Source organism: Rana temporaria, chromosome 3 (genome assembly GCF_905171775.1).
Source record: "Rana temporaria chromosome 3, aRanTem1.1, whole genome shotgun sequence".
NCBI lineage: Eukaryota > Metazoa > Chordata > Amphibia > Anura > Ranidae > Rana > Rana temporaria.
Window position 1 is genome coordinate 265,094,010 of NC_053491.1, and position 20,808 is coordinate 265,114,817.

A 20,808-nucleotide genomic window follows, 5' to 3' on the forward strand; every position below is an offset into this window, starting at 1 on the left:
GTCACTTTTTCTGTTTAGGTTTTACTTTTAAAATACGTGTTTCATTTGTTTGTTATTCCATTTAGTATTTTGCTAACCAAAGGCATAACTTCACTACTACAATGAGTTTGTCTAACTGCTAAACAACTGTACAGATAAGATATCCACCACACAGGGAGTTTTCAGTGTGTCAGGCCTCGTACACACGACAGAGATTCTCGGCAGAATTCGCCGAGAAACTCGGTCAAAACCCGGATTCTGCCGAGAATCTCTGTCGTCTGTACAGTTTTGGCTCGATGGAGCCGCCGAGGAGCTCGACGAGAAAATAGAGAACATGTTCTCTATTTTCTCGTTGGCCGCGTTGTTCTATAGGAGAAGGCGGCCCGCCGAGCTCCTCGGCGGCTTCATCCCAAAACGAGACGAGGAACTTGACGTGCCAAGCACGTCGAGTTCCTCTGTCGTGTGTACGGGGCCTCAGACAACTCCTAGACTTGCACAGTTGGAGCAGGGAAGCACAATCACTGTGTAGCACTGCAGGGCAAGAAGCAAAGTCTGCAGCAGTAATTAAAAAATATGGCTGACCCCATATACTTGTATTACACATTATGCATAAAAACATTTTATACACATAATAAAATCATTTAGTGATTGTTTACATCAAGCTAACATATATAAATAAATAAGAATTGATAGGACAATATTTTTCTTTTAAATTACTGAATATACTCGAGTATAAGCCGACCCAAATATAAGCTGAGGCACCTAATTTTCCTGCACAAATCTGTTACCACACAGATATGGGAAAACAAAAAACAAAAAGCCTAGAGTGGGAAATGCAGCAGCTACTGTAAGTGGAAAAGAAGGTCAACAATGCCCATTTGCAGCCTCACTGTGTCCATCTGCAGCCCCACTGTGCCCATTTGCAGCCTCACTGTGCCAAGTTGCAGCCTTATTGTGCCTCACTGTGTCCATCTGCAGCCTCACTGTGCCCATTTGCAGCCTCACTGTGTCCATTTGCTGCCTCACTGTGTCCACCTACAGCCTCACTGTGCCCATCTGCAGACTCACTGTGCCCATTTGCAGCCTCACTGTGCCCATCTGCAGCCTCACTGTGTCCATTTGCAGCCTCGCTATGCCCCAGTGTGTCCATCTGCAGCCTCACTGTGCCCACTTGCAGCCTCACTGTGTCCATTTGCTGCTTCACTGTGTCCACCTACAGCCTCACTGTGCCCATCTGCAGACTCACTGTGCCCATTTGTAGCCTCACTGTGCCCATTTGCAGCCTCACTATGCCCAGTGTGTCCATCTGCAGCCTCACTGTGTCCATTTGCAGCCTCATTGTGCCTAATTGCAACCTCACTGTGTCTCACTGTGTCCATCTGCAGCCTCACTGTGCCCATTTGCAGCCTCAGTGTGCCTCACTGTATCCATCTGCAGCCTCACTGCGCCCTCACTCATCTACTTTTGATCTCCTGCTTTGTCATGCTGCAGTCGGTGGCCATTCATTGTAACAAAGCCGCTGCCTCCTCCTCGAACACTGAACACTGATACATTACTGGGAGCCAAGGGGGGCTTTTTCATGTCCTGAAAAAGTCGGTTTACACTTGAGTATATATGGTAAGTTAATTTTTTGTGCACTTGCTACAAAATCAGTTGTACTATTCCAGAGTCTCACAAATTATGCATTAATTTTTTAAATGGTGGCGATCTTGTACAGTCTTATGAGATGAAATATCTGAATAGTCTTTCAAATACAGCTGCAGAGACAGGCACAGCTAAAAGCCTTAATGCACAGTGTCACATATAGCACTGTATCATCGGGGACAAATATAGATGTTTTTCCAACAAAATCGTTATCAAAATGTATCCACTGAAGTTCTCGTTGAAGATACTGTGTACTCATCTCACGTAGACACCGGAGGAAGGCATACTTAGATGCTGTACTATAGGCTTCCAAAGTGAAGATTTCAGCATTAAAATGTAGGAGGAAGAAAGCATTATCCTACAATAAAAAAAAGTAAATGTTCATTTAACAGGTTACAGGAGAAAATGAAAATTCATTTAGTTTTCAGCAACTTGTATTTCATCATATTAATTGTTAGAAAACTTTGGCAAAACTACAGGCATAAAGGAACTTCGTTAACAGTTTTCTTTTGTTTGTTGAAAACATATATTCACTTTTTGTAGAATGCTGTGAACAAGCAAAAATACTTTGCTACGCTTAGGTAATGGGTTGCTGAGGGTTAATTGAATGCTTGATGATGTCATGTTTTGTTTTATAGGTATATATTGCAGTGACACAACTAGACATGTGCTAACAAAAAACAACAAAGACCTTTCGAAAAATTTGTTCGTTTTAGTTTCATAAATTTTTTTTTTTTTTTTATTGCTTTTTTCGGAAATTCGAAAATTTGGAATTCGGAAATTCGGAAATGTGAAAATCGGAAATTCAAAAATCGGAAATTTCGAAAATTTGAAATTAGACATTTTCAAATTTTCGAAATTCTGAATTTTCAGATTTTCAAATTTCCGAATTTTCAGATTTTTAAATTCCAAATTTACGAATCCTGAATCTTAGGATTTTAGGATTTTCACATTTTCGATTTTCGAATTTTTGAATTCCCGATTTTAGCATTTTCAGATTTATAAAAGTTCAGAAATTTGGAAATTCTAAAAAAAAAAGAAAGAGAATCAGTAAAATTCGAAATAATAACTAACTATTAAATTATAGGTATTGGAATTTCCTTTCAAATTTGGCTGTTAGTGAATGTAACAAATACAAATTTATCTGAAGTTACAAATTATCCAAAATAATGAATGCCACATCTAAACAAATGGAATGGAACAAATTAATAATAAATAAATAAATAATAAAAATAATTTTTACTATTATTTATTATTATTAGATTGTTACGTTCCATCAATTTAGATACGGCATTCGTTATTTGGTGAAATTCGGATAACAAAAAACAACAAAGACCTTTCGATCCCTAAAGGGTTCTGTTCCATGCACCAATTAGTCCTTTGGACATTATTTTGGACTATTGTTGCACTGACGATATAAAAAAATTAAGCTAGTGACAGAACACAAAAGTATGATCTGTCACGTGCTAATAAGCAATTATCATATTTAAATATTTCTCTCTGCTTGCATGATATAATGGAATGTTTGTCATAATGTACTGCTTTTTCGAAAGCAGCACCTACTTAAACTATATTTGGAACGTTTCCAGATAAAGAATGCATGACTAAAAGCTTTTTCACCGCAGATATTTTCAGCACAGACAAATCTGTGGACATACAGTAAGGAATACATTGATTTCAGTAAGGCCTTCTATGTTTCTTCTAACTTGTAACTCAGCAGCAAGTTGGGAAAATATACATGTGATCATTTGATTCAACTGCAAGCAGGCTCTTCAATGATGCAACACAAAAGAATTGCACATTAATGTGCAGTCATAAAATAGCACACTAATGGTTTGGGGGTCATATTTAAAGCCTAAATCCTGGTACACGCGACTGGTTTTCCCGGCAGGAGAGCATTTGGCCAGGAATTTCGGCCGTGTGTATGCTCCTTAGCAGTTTTCCCAACAGGAAAGCTGCCGGGGAAAAATAGAGAACCTGCTCTCTATTTTCCCGTTGGGATTCCCGGCAGAGTGTTTCCTGCTGTATGCTTACCTGTTCCATTGGAAACCTGCGCATGCTCGAAAAGAGTTTGACGCATGCGCGGTAGTATACAAGTTTACTGTGGGGTGTAGCAAGATGGCCGTGACGGCATCGAATGTGACGAGCGCAGGCTCGTCGTAGTCGATGACGTCACTGCGTTCTTGCCATTCAAAAGAATGGCGGTTCTTTTGAATGGCCGTCTGTATACACGGCAAGCTTGCCAGGAATCCCGTTGGGAAAACCAACGTTTTTTTTCTGATAGGATTCCCGGCCTGTGTGTACAGGGCTTAACTCCAGTTTAATGAATACAAAAAAATCTCCAGATAAAGTTAAAATATAAACGTAGGTCTGGACTCCCTCTACTCCCCTTAGCGCTGTCCTCCACAGTAATCCATCTTCACCACAAGATGCTTCTGCTCTTTCAGTTTGAACAATGTTGGGTATTCTTGTAACATCTTGTGAGCTCATGGCACCAAAGTTATCCAACCTCCCTGGGCTTGCAGAAATAATGCTAAAGATAGTGGTTCCACATCAATACATGGCACCACTTTCAACAGTATTTAGCACTGACAGGAAGGAATTGGATCTGTGATGTCACTGGGCCTAAGTCTTCTTAAAAACAGATATGTATAAATAACTTTTTCATCAAAAAGGGTGTTGGGTGCTCAAGGAGAATTAGGTTTGACTTGATTTAACTCCTCTGATCATTCCTTTGTGACCCATATTTTACCTTTCAGTACAGTACAGGATAAATAAAGGGAGAATGTGATGGATTGATTGTTGTCTGTATAAAGAGCTTTTCATCCACTTATCAGCTTACCTGTGATTGATCAACGCCATCAATTAATGTTAAATCCTTCAAAAGCCACGTGCCCCTTGATTCATATTTTAAAGCCATTTTCCTTTCTGTCACAGCTAGCCAAGTCAGGCAGACATCATTTCTTGCAGACACTATGATACCAAATAATAAATGTCACCTTCAAATTACAAAGAAAAAGCATTTATCAGTGTAAACTTTGTTGTATTCCAAATGCAAATGTACACTAAGGGCCAGATTCACAAAAGGGATACGACGGCGTATCTCCTGATACGCCGTCGTATCTCTGTTTCCATCTATGCGACTGATTCATAGAATCAGTTACGCATAGATATCCCTAAGATCGGACAGGTGTAATTGTTTTACACTGTCGGATCTTAGGATGCAGTACCGCGGCCGCCGCTGGGGGGAGTTTGCGTCGTAAACCAGCGTCGGGTATGCAAATTAGGAGTTACGGCGATCCACGACGGATTTTCACGTTCGCTACGTCGCCGCTAGTCTAGTTTCCCGTTGCAAAGTTAGTCGTCGTTTTAGGTGCCCTAACTTTAGTCAGCAAACGTATTGCTGTCTAAAGTATGACCGTCGTTCCCGCGTCGAAATTTAAAATTTAACGTCGTTTGCGTAACACGTCCGGGAATGCGGAAGTACGATACGCGCGTCGCCGTTCGAAAAAATGACGTCACGGCGCGCAAAGCACGGCGGGAGTTAGAAAACGGAGCATGCGCAGTAGGTCCGGCGCGGGAGCGCGCCTAATTTAAATGACACGCGCCCATTTGAATTGGCCCGCCTTGCGCCGGAGGCCGCGGGCGTAGTTTTCATCACAAGTGCTTTGTGAATCAGGCACTTGCGATGAAAACTTGCGGCGGTGTAACGTATCTATGATACGTTACGCCGCCGCGATTCTACGTGAATCTGGCCCTTTCTATGTAGTCTAGTGAAAAACAATTAGGCTACAGATTTCAGTGCCTTTGTTTATGGCGTTATCATGTGCAGTATTTTGGGAAATAGGAATTTTGTCAGGAAATAAAACCTTAAACCTAAAGGGAAAAATGGGGGAAAGGGTCAGACATTGATACATACAAAAATACAACTTTTAGTACAACTGAATATGGCTTTTATTTCTGTTAGTTTTTTTTCCTGCTTCAGATCCCCCCCCCCCCCCCCCTTGTCTAGTGAAACCATTTCAACAGGACAGAATGTGGAGGGGAATTTGGATAGCAGTTTAAACTTGATAAGAGCTCTAGTTCTTGCCTATGTCATCCAAAACTAGAAAACGTTTTAAGCTTGACATAAACTTTAAAGTGTATGTCGAGGCATAACATTATTTTTTCAGTTTTTAATAAAGTACGGCATGGTTAAAACTCCTGTCAGTCAATTTCTGTGTCCCATTGGGGAAATTTCTCTTCTAGTTAGGTTTCATCTAGGGTGTCCATGCTTGCACCAGCCCTGGTCATGAGTGTTGAGGTTGCGTGAATAGAATAGTGAATACAATAACTGACAGCACAGATTCCACCTTTTTTATGCTGTTTAGGGTAGATTGGGGCATCTATTATTCTATGTGTATGCTATCTTTACAGAACTTTAGTACGGGTTAAGCAATAACACATTCCTATTTATTTGCCTGTTAAAGGTTGTATATCTGTATTTTCATAATTAACCTAAATTTCCATTTAAATATATATAGGGGCAGATCCACGTACAGCGGCGCATATTTGCGTCGGGCGTAGCGTATCTAAGATACATTACGCCGCCGTAACTTACTTTTTTTTCGAATCTTCAAAGAATCCGCGCCATAAGTTACGGCGGCGTAGTGTATCTTTGGCCGCGTAAGGGCGCGCAATTCAAATCGATGTGATGGGGGCGTGTTTTATGTAAATACGTTGTGACCCGACATAACAACGTTTTTTTTTAACGACGCATGCGTCCGTGGGGGTATCCCAGTGCGCATGCTCGAAATTAAACCGGAACAAGCCAATGCTTACGACGATGACGTCATTCTACGCAAATCCCTAACGTAAAAAAATGCGCCGCCCGGACGTACGTTCGTGGATCGCCGTATCTAGCTAATTTGCATACTCAATGCGGAATTCGACGGAAACGCCACCAGCGTAAATATACACCTACGATCCAACGGCGTACTAAGACGTACGCCTGTCGGATCGATCCCTCATTCCGTCGTATCTTGTTTTGTGGATACAAAACAAAGATACGACGCGGGAACTTTGAAATTACGCGGCGTATCAATAGATACGCCGGGGTAATTTCTTTGTGGATCTGCCCCATAGTATTTAAATGTAGGAACATATCACAAATAATGTTTTAAGCCCCAAAAAATTTAAGTTTAATGATATTTCATTATAGGGACAGAAATTGAATATGGAAAAAGCATTTACTCATTAACCCCTTGGCGCAGGCCCGTTAAGGGGTTTCAGATGCCGGGAGGTGGGGTTTATGATCATGTGACCGCCGTGATTGGCTTCCACAGCGGTCACATGATTAGAAAGCTTCTGATCGCAAGCAGCAATTGGGAGCTTTCTGTTAGCCGCCTGTAACTGTGCACGCTCTAATACACAAATATACAGCCACGTTAAGGTCCACCCACAGAGAGATCGCATATTTGTGTACAATCAGTGCCAAGAGGTTAAGTCATAAAAAGGGCTATAATAACTTGCTTTAACAGGAGATGTTTGAGGCAATAACTAAATTGTTTTCGTGAACCTACATTTCTAAGCACTTAAATGTCCAAAATCCAATGTTTCCAGTAACCTTCTGATTTGTTCTGCTGGGTGAACCAATCTGAAAAAAGGGTCCTTTGAAACCCTAAATAGTTCATGTGTTTGCTTTTCATGGGAAGCCTGTACATCGCAGAGCTTGATTTCTTCCTCTACTAAAGATGTGCCATACTTTGTAAACACAGCAGCCTAGAACAGGAGCATAGTACAACTACATTCGGTAAATAAGGGGAAGACATTCTGACCCACAATCTTGGGCAGTTTTATGTACAATAAAAAGCATATTCCCCACGAGATCCATTGTGCTCAATGACCAGTGCTCCAATGGTTATGGGTGAGGTGTGCATTGCTCTCCTCAAGTGGACTAGGAAATATAAAGAGGACTCCTTTGTTGGTTTTCAAAGTAAATTGCAGATGTTCACCTAGCAAAACAAATCTTGGATTTGTCCATTATTCTGATTCTGTGTTCGTCAGTTTCCAAAAATAGCAGCAGTGTAGGACTGCTGGTGCTCCATTTTTGGGTGGGTTGCAGCAAACAAACCACCACCGCTCGCTCGCTCGCTCATTCGCTCATCTGCACTTACCCCATCCAGGTCGCGGGTGGCTTCCCCCGGCCTTTCCTTCCAGCCAATCCATTTTCTTCTCCCCCCGGGCAATCTGTCCTTAGGACCTGTTTCCTGTCCTGATTGGCCGGGAAGAGAAGCAGGAAGACAATAGAAAATGTTGATTCGCTAGCATCTCACAAGTGGGTGGGCTCTGCGCCCCGAGCCCAACGTTTTTGATGCCAACTAAAGCCTCTGGCGCATAGAATCCATTCTTCCGTTGCTTCGCATGGAGATTAGGTGGTGGCGCATGGAGATTAGGGGAGGGCACCCCTATGCTCCTTATGGACCGCCTGCTGCTGAACATAAGCTATAAAAATTCAAATTTAGATAACATTTTAATAATCTCCTAATGCTACGGGACAGTATTCAACTGTGCAAAAATGTAATTGCCTACACTATATATCTTTGTTTATTGTGCTATTCTCACCAGCAGTTAAGCAGGAAAGTCCTGAGGTTGTGAGTTGAATAGCTTTGACAACAAGAAACACAATTTCAGGATAGCAAGGTCAACATAGGGTAGAGATGGAATCAGTTTATTAACTGTTGATCAGTGGTGATGTCATAGATGAAATTATGTTGCCTATGAGACTGCAGGAGACACAGCAGTATGTGGTAAACATTGAAAATATTCAATGAAAACTTTCAAAAGTGGAGGCAGAGATGATGTTCCCAGAACACCACTGCTTATGTTTTTTTGGGAGCGTAGTGGCCTAGCACACCTTAACAACACATGGATAAAACAACATACTTGCGCACTGTACATAACTGAAAGTTGCATTTTGTGTCTTTCTGGAATACACCTTTATCCCTTTAAAAAGTACACAGTGTATAGACATAATAAAAGTGTAGCACTGACAAGTTGAACATGGTTAAACAAGAAGAAAAGTATTACTAATAAAACTTTCATATTGACATTATTACATTTATATTGTATGACCTCACTCCTCATGACAAGCTTGTATATATTTAGGTACAGGAAACAATATCTTTTTAGTTCCTTTTTTTACTACATGTATTATTTTCTGTGTACGTGTGTTTGCGCGTGGAAGGTTTGTTCACTGCATTTTTAGTGATTGCTTTTTTTTTTTAAACTGTATTGACATTGACACTTCATTACAAGTCATAAGAGCCCCATTCATTTGCTGGCCACCTAAACCAGGGGGGTGGGATAGTAGATGACACAACTGCACAAATATGGTCACAACCACTTGTTGACAAAGTAAGTGATTTAGAAGATATCTATATTCACTTTAATTCCTTGTTTCATATTGTCTTTTATCCACTAGATCGAGAAACAAAAGGGAGATCCCCTAGTGGACTTTAAAGGCACCAAAATATATGTTGGTGCCTTTAAAGTCTACTAGGGGATCTCCCTTTTGTTTCTCGATTCATTAATTGGATGTGGCACTATTTCTTAGGCCCCGTACACACCATAGAATCCATCCGCAGATAAATCCCAGCAAATGGGTTTCAGCGGATAGATCCTATGGTGTGTACACGCCAGCGGATCTGTTTCCGCGGATATATCTCCCCTAGGATGGATTCCAGCAGATCGAATATTCGCTGACATGCAGAACATATCCATCTGCTGGAGTCCATCCCAACGGATGGATCCGCTGGTCTGTATAGACTCACCGGATCCATCCGTCCGAAGGGATCCCCCGCATGCGTCGTAATGATTCGACGCATGCGTGGAATTCCTTATATGACAGCGTCGCGCACGTCGCCGCGTCATAATCGCGGCGACGGCGCGACACGTCATCGCCAGAGGATTTTGGCGCAGATTTCAATGCGATGGTGAGTACACTCCATCGCATTAAAATCTGCTGAAATCCTCGAGAGGATTTATCCGCGGAAAACGGTCCGCTGGACCGTATCCGCGGATAAATCCTCCCGTGTGTATGGGGCCTTAGAGACGACTGCGATAACATTTTTGTTTATCCACTAGATGGCAGATATCCAAATAATCATTGGCCTGATGGATGAGTGATCGTATGGACGCCCAGGGCACCACTGGGGGGGAACCAGAAATTTCTGGGTCTTCCTGCTGGCACCTTTGTCCTGCCATTTGCATTAGTGAGTGTCCCTTTGGTGTATTTCATCCCGCTGGTGCCATCAGGCTGTTCAATTTGAGTGCCCACTGAGGCTAGCTGACAGGATTTCATGTCTATGCTAGCTTTGGGCATCAGTGCAGCTCTGCCTTGAGGGTGTCACATAAAAGTACATTGTGAGTATAATGATAAGACCCTATTGCTTTTTTCTTGATGGCAATAAAATGTATTTAAAGGGACATTGAATCTAATGCCGCGTACACACGACCGTTTTTAATGGTCTAGAAAAAACAACGTTTTTTTCAACCCGATTATTGTTAAGCCGGTCTTGCCTACACACGATCGTTAAAAAAAATGCTCGAGCAAAGCGCTGTGATGTACAACACGTACGACAGCACTATAAAGGGGAAGTACCATTCGGATGGCACCACCCTTGGGGCTGCTTTTGCTGATTTCGTGTTAGTAAAACTTTGGTGAGAGACGATTTGCGCTTGTCAGTCTGGTACAGCGTGATGAATGTGCTATCTCCATTACGAACGCTAGTTTTACCAGAACGAGCGCTCCCATCTCATAACTTGCTTCTGAGCATGCGCGTTTTTTCACGTCGTTTAAGCCCACACATGACCATTTTTTACGACATTAAAAAGGACGTGAACATTTAGAGCATGTTCTAAATTTTTAATGCCCATTTTTTTACATTGTGAAAAATGCTCTGGAGCCCACACACAATCGTTTTTAATGACATTAAAAAAAATGTCATTTTTTACATCCTGAAAAACGGTCGTGTGTACGCGGCAATATACCCTAGATTTTCTAGTTGTAGCATCACTGGGAGATCTTTGGCTTGTTTTATGCCTACAACCTCATTTTTTGATTAACAAAGTGTGACAGTGATTTCAATTTTAGTATCCTTTGGATTTCTTATTAATGAGTGTTAATTTGAGGTATAATCTTCTTTTTCTGTGTTTTTTTGTACACAGTTCATTATATCTCCTATTAATTAATTCAAGGGTGTGTCTCTTCCCCCTCAGGCAGTGGGTTTGTCACCTAAGCTCCTGTTTTCCCCTCTGTGGTCACTGATGTCCTGGTGCAGCATATGATGTTGGATTCGTAACAGATACTCATTTATTGGATAACAAGTTGAGGGGACTTCCCCAGTTTACCCATTAAACGCGGGTTCCGGACATCGTTTTTTTTTTTTTTTTTGTAAGCTAAAATTAATCACATTAAATAGTCCCTAAAACATAATAATAGCTCCCTAATCATTCCAGAAATCATTGCAAACACTTGCCTTATATCCTCCAGCTCATGTTGTGGCCGTATCCCTCATATGTGATGCCTAGTTCCTTTTTCTTCCTGGATTTCAGGTAGAGGTGCATGAAATTAGTGTCATCATTTCCCAGGAGGCAATTGTATCTTAGGACAGGAAGTTGAACCACCTAGGACCAGGAACTTCATTTTTAGGGTGGAACTCCGCTTTAATACGTGTGCTCAATTATATTATGGGTTTAAAGCAGAACTTCAGTCATTTTTTTCAACTTTCCATCTATTAAATCTTCTGCCCTTGTTGTTTTAACTTTGGATAATAAATTTTTTTTTTTTCTGTTAGCAAATACTTTATACAGCCCACTTCCTGTTTCCTGTCTGGTAAAAAGCATAGTCTCTCTCTCTCTCTCTCTCTCTCTCTCTCTCTCTCTCTCTCTCTCTCTCTCTCTCTCTCTCTCTCTCTCTCTCTCTCTCTCTCTCTCTCTCTCTCTCTCTCTCTCTCTCTCTCTCTCTCTCTCTCTCTCTCTCTCTCTCTCTCTCTCTCTCTCTCTCTCTCTCTCTCTCTCTCTCGCCTGGCAGGGAGTCCCACAGTTAAAATGGCTGCAGCCAGACTCAGTGGAGGGAGATTTCTGCAGCATATTTGGCAAATACAGAATCACAGTATATATAAAATAATATGCAAAGTGATTGGAATGCCAAAGATGTTTTTATTATGTATGCAGACTGCAGTTCCTCTTTAAATAACCCATATTTTTTTGAACAATATATATCATGATGTAATGTTCCAGTGTAGTTTTATTAATAAAAATGTTTTGTGTTGATGTACAGTATCTGTATACTAATTTATTGCTCTTTTGTAGTGAACTGTTATGCAATATTATAGCAAAATTTCCTGAAGAAGCCATATTCTGGCAAAACATGTAGCAATACATATATTGCAGCAGTACAGTATGAATAAAATATCTTTCTCAATGTTTTTATGTAAAAAAAATATTTTATTGATATCAATAACAACGTATTTTTATATATTTTTGTGTTTGGCACCTTGAAAATCCCATATCTACCCTCTTAGTCATTCGCTTCATTTGGTGCCCAGGGTCATTTCAGACACAAGTTTTCCTTCTTTATGGTCACATGACATTGACTAATAATGGCCATGGCCATATTTGTGTAACTACATTGGGCATACCTCACCTTTTTTCACATTTCTTTATATTCTTTACATTACAGTGTAACAATGAGTTTGGATGTGTCCACTGCTTGGCAGGTTTTTTCTTTCAACAAATTGGTGGGTGTTGTTTATCGTGAATTACGACACAATGATACTATGATTGATGATTAGTTTACATTGTGGGACTTTCTTTGTTTTTTTTTAAGTACTTAAAAAGTGTGGGTAATAAATTACAATTACATTTTTTTTCTTTGTGAATGAGTAGGGGTATTATATTCCCCCGGGCCCTAACTCATTCACACAGGGGTTAAGGCTGGTATCTGGGGGTCTCCTTATTTTTAAAAGGAGCTTCCAGGTTCTGATAAGCCCTCACCTGTAGATCCCCTTAACCACTGGGCCAGAGTTGTGGTTAACAATGTAACCCTTTCCCCTGGTTCCTGGCCGGCCGGATCTGGTATGGATTTTGGCAGGGGGGGTTCCACCCTTTTTGTCTTATTTTTTGCATGGGAGTCCATCTTGTATTCTATACGAGAATCAGCAGGTCTGGTATAGAATTTTGGAGGGGACTCCACACCTTTTTTTGTTGTTGTTTTTGTGTAGGACCCCCCTTGACATCCATACCAGACTCTCATCAAGGATATTGGGCTGGTAAACATTTTTAGGGGAAGGTCTTGTCGTTTTTTTTTTATGTGGGATCCCCAATAATATATATACCATACCCTCATCTAGGATAAGAGTCTGCAGATTAAGGGAAGTTCCAGCCACTTTGTTTATGTAGTAGGTTGCATACATTATACTGATGTGCCAATTCACAGGCAGGTTCAGGGCACCCCCACCCCCTACCCCAGGAATGTGTTGGGCAGGTCCAATGCCTCCAGCCATGTTATTTAAATGAATTTTGCAATTCTACTGTTGCCCTTTAAGCATTATTAAAATGGCTGCTCCTCTGCAAATGGATTTTTTTTAAATATGTTTTGCTTTGTTACATTTTCCTCAGGCAGTATCTTCCCCCATGTGTCACAAACCCTTGCCTATTAGTCTAGAAAATTGATATTGTTTTTTTTTAACACTTAGCTTCTCTTAACTTTAGCGGGGTTTGGATTCAGCACTTGAACTTCAGTTCAGATATTCAGATATTCAGATATTCTCTGAACCTGCCTTAAACGGAACCCGTAAAAACGTAGGTTTGACACATCCCTTAGTTCTGTGATGAAATTAAGGTGCCTGCCAAGGATGAGCTTGGAGACTAAAGGACAAATGCAATGTGTGATGAATGGCTTAAAGCAGGGGGCTCAAACTCAAATTACCTGAGGGCCACAGGACAAGTTTTCACATCCAATGGGGGTCGCATGCAAACTCTCCTTTCCCCCAACATTGGTGTCAGCGGACGCACTATTAACCCCCAGCATTGGCGTCAGCGGACACACTATTAACACCCAGCATTGGTGTCAGCGAACGCACTATTAACCCACAGCATTGGTGTTAGTGGACACACTATTAACCCCCAGCACTGGGGTCAGTGGACGTAATATTAACCCCCAGCACCGGTGTCAGCGGACGCACTATTAACCCCCAGCATTGGTGTCAGCGGACGCACTATTAACCCCCAGCATTGGTGTCAGCGGACACACTATTTACCCCCAGCACTGGTGGTGTCAGCGGACGCACTATTAACCCCCAACATTGGTGTCAGTGGACGCACTATTAACCCATAGCATTGGTGTCAGCGGACACACTATTAACTCCCAGAACTGGGATCAGCGGACGCAATATTAACCCCCAGCACTGGTGTCAGCGGACGCACTATTAACCCCCAGCATTGGTGTCAGCAGATGCACTATTAACCCCCAGCACTGGGGTCAGCGAACACAATATTAACCACCAGCACTGGTGTCAACAGACGCACTTTTAAACCCCAGCATTGGTGTCAGCAGACGCACGCACTATTAACACCCAGCATTACCCCTTACACTCCACAAATAACCCCCCCCCACACTCCACTTATACCACCCCCCACACACACACTCCACAAATAACCCCTCTTCACAAATTTCAACCCCAGTCACTCAACTAAGGACTTTGCTCAGCCTCGATGGCTCACTTACCTCTCCTCCTGGCAGTCAGCTGGTGGCTTGATCTTCTGCCTCCCGAGTCCTCTGCTCCTGTTGGGTCCTGGCTTCATCACAGGCCTAGTGGCAGGGCACCCCGAGAAGGCCACAATCTTCTGCCCTGAGGTGGCAGCAGGACCCTTGATCCAGGGTCGGTGTTCTGTCGAGAAGTGCTCGCTATCGAATAGTGCCCGGGATGAACTAGGCTTGTGCTGTAAGTAATAGCAAAACAGCTGATTTTACGATCAGCTGTTGTGTTGGTGAGACGACTGAAGACATTTTTCAGTCAGATTGTGCCTGGCGCTGCCGAGGCATGTTCATGTACGCGAGGGGCGGAATTTAACATGTAGGGCACGGATGTTTTTTTTAATGATGGGCAGTGCTGCAAAGATGGGGGCAGAATTTTTAACAATTCCCAAACAAATCTGCTAAACAAATCTTTATCTGCTATTCTTCCTGAAGGGCCTATTTAGCTAGTAAAACATTTAAAAATGTTCTCCCATCTTTGCAGCAGTGGCCATGATTGAAAACATCTGGGCCCTTCATGTTATATTCGCACTGGCCATCAATAAAAACATCCGCCCCCTTCATGTTAAATTCCACCCCTCACCTACATGATTCTGCTATTGTGCACAGGCGCCATCTCCCTGACACAACAGCTGATTGTGGTATTGCGTATGGTGCATGTGCAGGTCTTCCCGGGCACCGTTTGAACTAGGTGGGCGGGGTGATGGGCAGATCCTCCCGCCGCTCTGCTCTCCTGTGTTGTGCACGCTGGGCTGCAGCACCATGCGGGGAAGAGGAGACAGAGACAGAAAGCTCCCAGCCGCTGTCACATGTCACACCCGCCTAGGATCGGCCCTGCCTGCGGGCCATTTGTAGCCGGTCCACGTGCCGTAAATGGCCCACGGCCCGGTACTTTGAGACCCCTGGGTTAAAGCTTTGTAACTCCAGTGCTGCATTTGAGCTTGGGCTCTGTGGGCTCCCATAAATGTTAAAGTGAACTTATTTTATTAGCTCCCTTTTGGTATTTTAAAGGCTAAGTTCACCTTTACCTAAAAAAAGAATGGCCCAGATTCACGTAGGGCGGCGTAAATTTAGGCAGGCGTAGCGTATTTACGCTACGCCGCCGCAACTTAGAGAGGCAAGTGCAGTATTCACAAAGCACTTGCGTCTAAAGTTACGGCAAGGTAGCGTAAATGTGCCGGCGTAAGTCCTTTGAGAATCTGGGCCAGTATATACATATATTTTTGCAGGTACAAAATGTGCATTTATTTAAAACAGGATCCTGTACCCACAAAACAGCAGATCACAGGTGCAATGTCAGGCCCCTGCACACACTTTTCAAAGAAAGGATATGTCTGTGCCACAAAAAAGTCTCCTAATGCAAAGTGCCATTGTTATCTTTAAAGTATAAACAATACTATTGGGATTGATATAAATAAGTGACAATGCTATCAATAACGTATTGATATCGGTGGAACATGTAACATGTTCCAAAAGTGAACTTATCGTTATTTAACATTTTCCAGCATTTTGTTGTATCTGCTCAATAAGTACAAAGAAAATACCAGCTGAACCTGCCTGAAATATACTGAGCTTGTCACTTCCTGTGCTCTTTGCAGTAGTGTCAACCCTGTCCAGTTCACCTCTGTGAACTACAGAATACTAATAATACTAATCTCCTTCCTTTTTAAAGAGATATAGACGTGTTCTATAGGCCTGTCCTAGGGGGATCATGCTGCTCCTCCATGGACACTGTATGGTGAGTTAAAGTTGCCACCCTTGGACAAGAAGTATGTTACTGGCATGTTAACCAGGTGAAAATAAAGGTCTGAAAATAATAACAAATGCACCCACCACAGCTAAGGTACCAGTAAGCTGCAATAAATCTAAATGTGGGTTCTTGGATTTAGATATACTTTAAAGTATAACTCCACTTTTGTTGAGAAAAAAAAACAGTCCCTTCTGTGTGGTCAATGTACAATGCAATGATTTTTAACAAACTTTGTAGTAAATTCCTTCATATTTTTGTTCTGAAGGAAAAAAGCTGTTTGCAGTCTGATTCCTGATTGGGAGGGCCTGGTGGTTAACTTTCAGTGTTTTAATGAGAAAAGCTGCAGTGCATGCATCCCATTAAAAATAAATAACCTTGAGCCCAGGTTCACACTGGGTACGATTTCCTTTGATTTGAGATGCGATTTCACATGTGAAATCGCATCTCAAATCGGCAGCATTTGCCGCCAATTGTCGGCAATGACACTGTCCTAATCGGTGCGACGCCGCATCTGCGGCGCTGCACCGATTTCAAAAAGTAGTTCCTGTACTACTTTTTGCGATTTCGGGCCGCGATTTACATAGACATCTGTGCAGAAACCTGCACAGATGTCTCTTAAATCGCGGCCGAAATCGGGACTGCCGGCGGGAGTGAAATCGTGCAAGTTCAGCTGAACTCGCACGGATTCACTCCTGCAGCCCAGTGTGAACCAGGGCTTAGAGTATCTCACCAAAAATGTTATTTCTTTTGCAGTGAATGCCTGAAATACCACTTGTATCTAAATATTTCATTGAGAGCCAGTTCACAATGGAAAGCATGCGTTCCAATGCAGTCCTGTACGTTCTGGTTTTGACATCTTATTTAGCTCAATGGACTGCCAAACATAACAGTTAGGCCCCATACACACGAGAGGATTTATCCGCAGATACGGTCCAGCGGACCGTTTCCACGGATAAATCCTCTCAAAGATTTCCGCAGATTTCTATGCGATGGAGTGTACACACCATCGCATTGAAATCCCCGCGGAAATCCTCTGCCGATGACGTGTCGCGCCGTCGCCGCGATTATGACGCGGCGACGGGCGCGACGCTGTCATATAAGGAATTCCACGCATGCGTCAAATCATTACGACGCGTGCGGGGAATCCCTTTGGACGAATGGATCCGGTAAGTCTGTACAGACGAGCGGATCCATCCGTTGGAATGGATTCCAGCAGATGGATTTGTTGTGCAGCACAGCAAATATTCGATCTGCTGAAATCCATCCCAGAGGAGATTTCTCCGCGGAAAAAGATCCGCTGGCGTGTACACACCATAGGATCTATCCGCAGAAACCCATTTGCTGGGATTTATCTGCGGATGGATTCTATCATGTGTATGGGGCCTAAGTATAAAAAGTAATGCAAGCACTATTTTTCAGATCACAGCACACCAAATTGCATGGTACTGCAGAACCAGTACCCGAGGAGACCCGAGACTCTGTGCAAAACCACTGCTCAGAGCAGGTAAGTATAACATGTTTATTTGTTATTAAAAAAAAAAAAACATTTGCCTGTATGATGCCTCATGTTGGATATCTGTCGTGCATGAGTATAATGTCTTGAAGAAGCAGCAATAACCGCAAAACTTGTCACTGACTAGTGACTTAATACATACAACAGTAATCCTATTTTGTATAAAATTATTTGTTTTATGTTCCTTTGCTTTTAATCATTGTAATAAAATTCTATCTGTAAATCTTTTTTTTTTTTACATTTGATTGTTTTTGGTGTGTAATTTAAATGTTGGTGAACCACCTTTTTTTGGGTTGGTGACCCCCGCCCCGATATAGAGCTGTTTAGCCGTTAATTAATAACCCCCATTGCTGCTCTGACAAAACCACATTATTTTGTACTATTTACTGGCCCGATCACCAGCTGAAATTAAAGGGAAAAAACCTAAAAAATAAAACAAAAAATGTTGCCGCCACATCAAAGGATTGGCAAACCTCAATATTTAAAGTGTGTGGTTTTGAGTTTAATAGTGATTTAAGTAACTACTGCTTACCTGTTGAATCACAAACCAATATCCTAGCTCTTAGGCCCCATACTCACGACCAAACATGTTTGCTGAAACTGGCCCGCGGACCAGTTTCAGCATACATGTTTGGTCGTGTGTAGTTACGAGCGTACAGAATTTCACCGTACATTTGCCCGCCGGGCCGTTTTTCAGCAGACATTTATTTCCAAACTTGTTTTAAAACTGTCCGCTCAAATCCTGTCCGAACGGACATGTTTGGTGGTGAGTACTCGGCCTTAGAGATACCAATTGTGAACAGTAACACCCTATTGATTCACAGCTCTGCCCAAGCACCAAAATGCACCTAGTTTAGCAAAGCAGTGCACCACAATGAGCAGTAATGCATTATCATGAGTTGTGAGCTACATGCAGGTTCACTAGGGTGCCATTCAGAATGAATAGCTCCACAGGGCACTAACAAGCATACAGTTATTTGGCCCAAACAGAAAAGTGAGAAACAGGCCTATGTGTTTGTGGTTCTTTAGTATAAGGGATATTTTTCAACATAGGTATACTTTACGTGACCTCCTACGTTTACAAGTTCTAAGGACCAAGAGTTCTTTGTGAAAAAATGCCAGCCAAATTAATCACCCTCGTTACTATACCTCGACTAGCCAAATCTGTTTACACAATTCATATCAAAAGTCACCAGTTTTAGTGATCTGGTGCCCCTCATTTTCATGATCTTAGGAGACAGGAATGGAACATGGCTTGATCTTCTCTACTGCAACCAGTCATTTTCAAGGTCCAAAAGTATTGGACCTGAGATACCTTTCTGCATACCACTACTGCAAAAATAGTTATTTGAGACATTCTGGACTTCTGTCAGTTTGAAGAGGTTTCGCTGTTCTCCTCTGCCCTTTCTCAGTAACAAGAAAATTAACTCACAGACGTGCTACCCACAGCAGTTTTAGAGAACGTAGTGTGTGAAAAAATGAGATCAGCCATTTTTAACGTACTGCAACCACCACATATGGCACCAAAAAAAATTTCACAGTCAAAGTATCTTAGATCAACCATCTCTCTCATTCTAATGTTTGGTTTAACAGCAACTGAATTTGTTGACCATATCTGCATGCTAAAGCATCTTAGATCAACCATCTCCCTCATTCTAATGTTTGGTTTAACAGCAACTGAATTTGTTGACCATGTCTGCATGCTACAATAGCTATATTCACAACTGTACCTAATGAAGGTAATGTGCCACAACTGCATATTATATATTATATACCTCTTTCTTATGTTAGGTAACTGAAATTGTACTGTTCCATTGCAGTCAAGTAAGCCAGTATAAGATATTACAGTAAAATATTATCTCAATATGGAGAATATAAAATGAGGGCTAGCAATCAATAAAAACGGTGCTGGACAGTTTAAAGTATAATAGGATCCTGTATTTTCAATAAACATTTCTAAAACTGTTTGTAAAGCTGAAACAAACCTTTTTTTTTTAATTGTAATGTAAAAACATTGCTCTTAAACTTATTTAAGTAATCTGAGACAATGATTTTCACAGTTATATTGCAATATTCACTTAACTGAACAACTAATACAAAAAGAGATACATACCAGATATGCATAGATAATTCTTGGGATCTTCTTTACTTATATTTGCAAGCTGCAAAACATGAACCAGTCTATCCCCTTTAATATGAAATATATCCTTCTCCAAATTGTTTTTGAGAATTGACACCATAGTGCTGATGCAGGACTGAGAATAACAAAGATTGGTGTATAGGCTAAGCCTATGCTTATGTAGCCATTTACTGTAGTATAATTATAATAATGTCATGTTGTCGTCTTTAAAAAACCTCCACTCAATATTTTCCAACCCATTGAATCAATGCTTTGACAGCTGTGTAAAAGGAAAAGATGGAAAATGTGAACCATTACAACAGGATGTATGGAGTAATGCTGTCAAAACACACTGCGTGTGCTGTGTGAATGCTATAACATTTTATTAATGGATTTTAAAGATTTAACATTTCCTAAGATGCTGTTCAGCAGTTCAGCTGCGATTTAGATGAGGTTCAGAATTTTTTTTGGAGCCAGCGGCCACCGGCATCTTTGACAATAGCTGGTTGTTAAGGAGCGGGCTGGGAAGCCAGCCACCGCATCCTCAACAACAGATGACTCATCAGCTGGAACCCGGCAAATGTAAAAAAAAAAAATTGCTGGCAATAAAAAAATTGTGAAAAAAAACGGCGTGGGGGTCCTCCCAATCCTTACCAGGTCCTTTTGGATCTAGTATGGATTTAAGGGGAAATCAACACCAAAATTTAAAAAAAAAACAGCATGGGGTCCCCCCAAAATCCATACCAGACCCATAGGTATTTTGAGGGGAACTCCCTCGCCAAAATTGTAAAAATAAAACCATAGCAGAGCCTTATCCAAGGCCAGGAAAGGGACAGACGAGTGAGCCACATGCCCTCAACATCCCTGGCCGGAGGTTGTGGAGCTCTGTAAGCAGGGGGCCTATAGGAATCTGGAAGCCCCTTTTATCAAGGGGGCCCCCAAACTCCAGCCCCTCTATGGGAATGAGTATGGGGTACTCATTTACCAAAAAATTTGAGAAGACC

General features: G+C 41.8%; 1 protein-coding gene across 1 annotated transcript; it reads right to left on the reverse strand.

The window, feature by feature from the left end:
* Positions 1–1,358: 1,358 nt before the first annotated feature.
* LOC120930833 (exocyst complex component 1-like) lies at positions 1,359–19,991 on the reverse strand. The gene is made up of 3 exons (XM_040342010.1): positions 19,799–19,991; positions 4,466–4,596; positions 1,359–1,981 (listed from the first exon to the last, which is right to left on the reverse strand). The coding sequence occupies exons 1-3, from the start codon at positions 19,923–19,925 to the stop codon at positions 1,727–1,729; spliced, it is 513 nt and encodes a 170-aa protein (XP_040197944.1). The 5' UTR covers positions 19,926–19,991; the 3' UTR covers positions 1,359–1,726.
* Positions 19,992–20,808: the final 817 nt, after the last annotated feature.

What these genes read in the sequence shown, in the direction of transcription:
- LOC120930833 (XM_040342010.1), bottom strand. Translation starts at nt 19,925, where the DNA reads ATGGTGTCAATTCTCAAAAACAATTTGGAGAAGGATATATTTCATATT. An exon ending in GAATTATCTATGCATATCTG is followed by an intron (nt 4,597 to 19,798) that starts GTATGTATCTCT and finishes TTGGTATCATAG; the next exon opens with TGTCTGCAAGAAATGATGTC. An exon ending in ATGGCGTTGATCAATCACAG is followed by an intron (nt 1,982 to 4,465) that starts GTAAGCTGATAA and finishes TTTTTATTGTAG; the next exon opens with GATAATGCTTTCTTCCTCCT.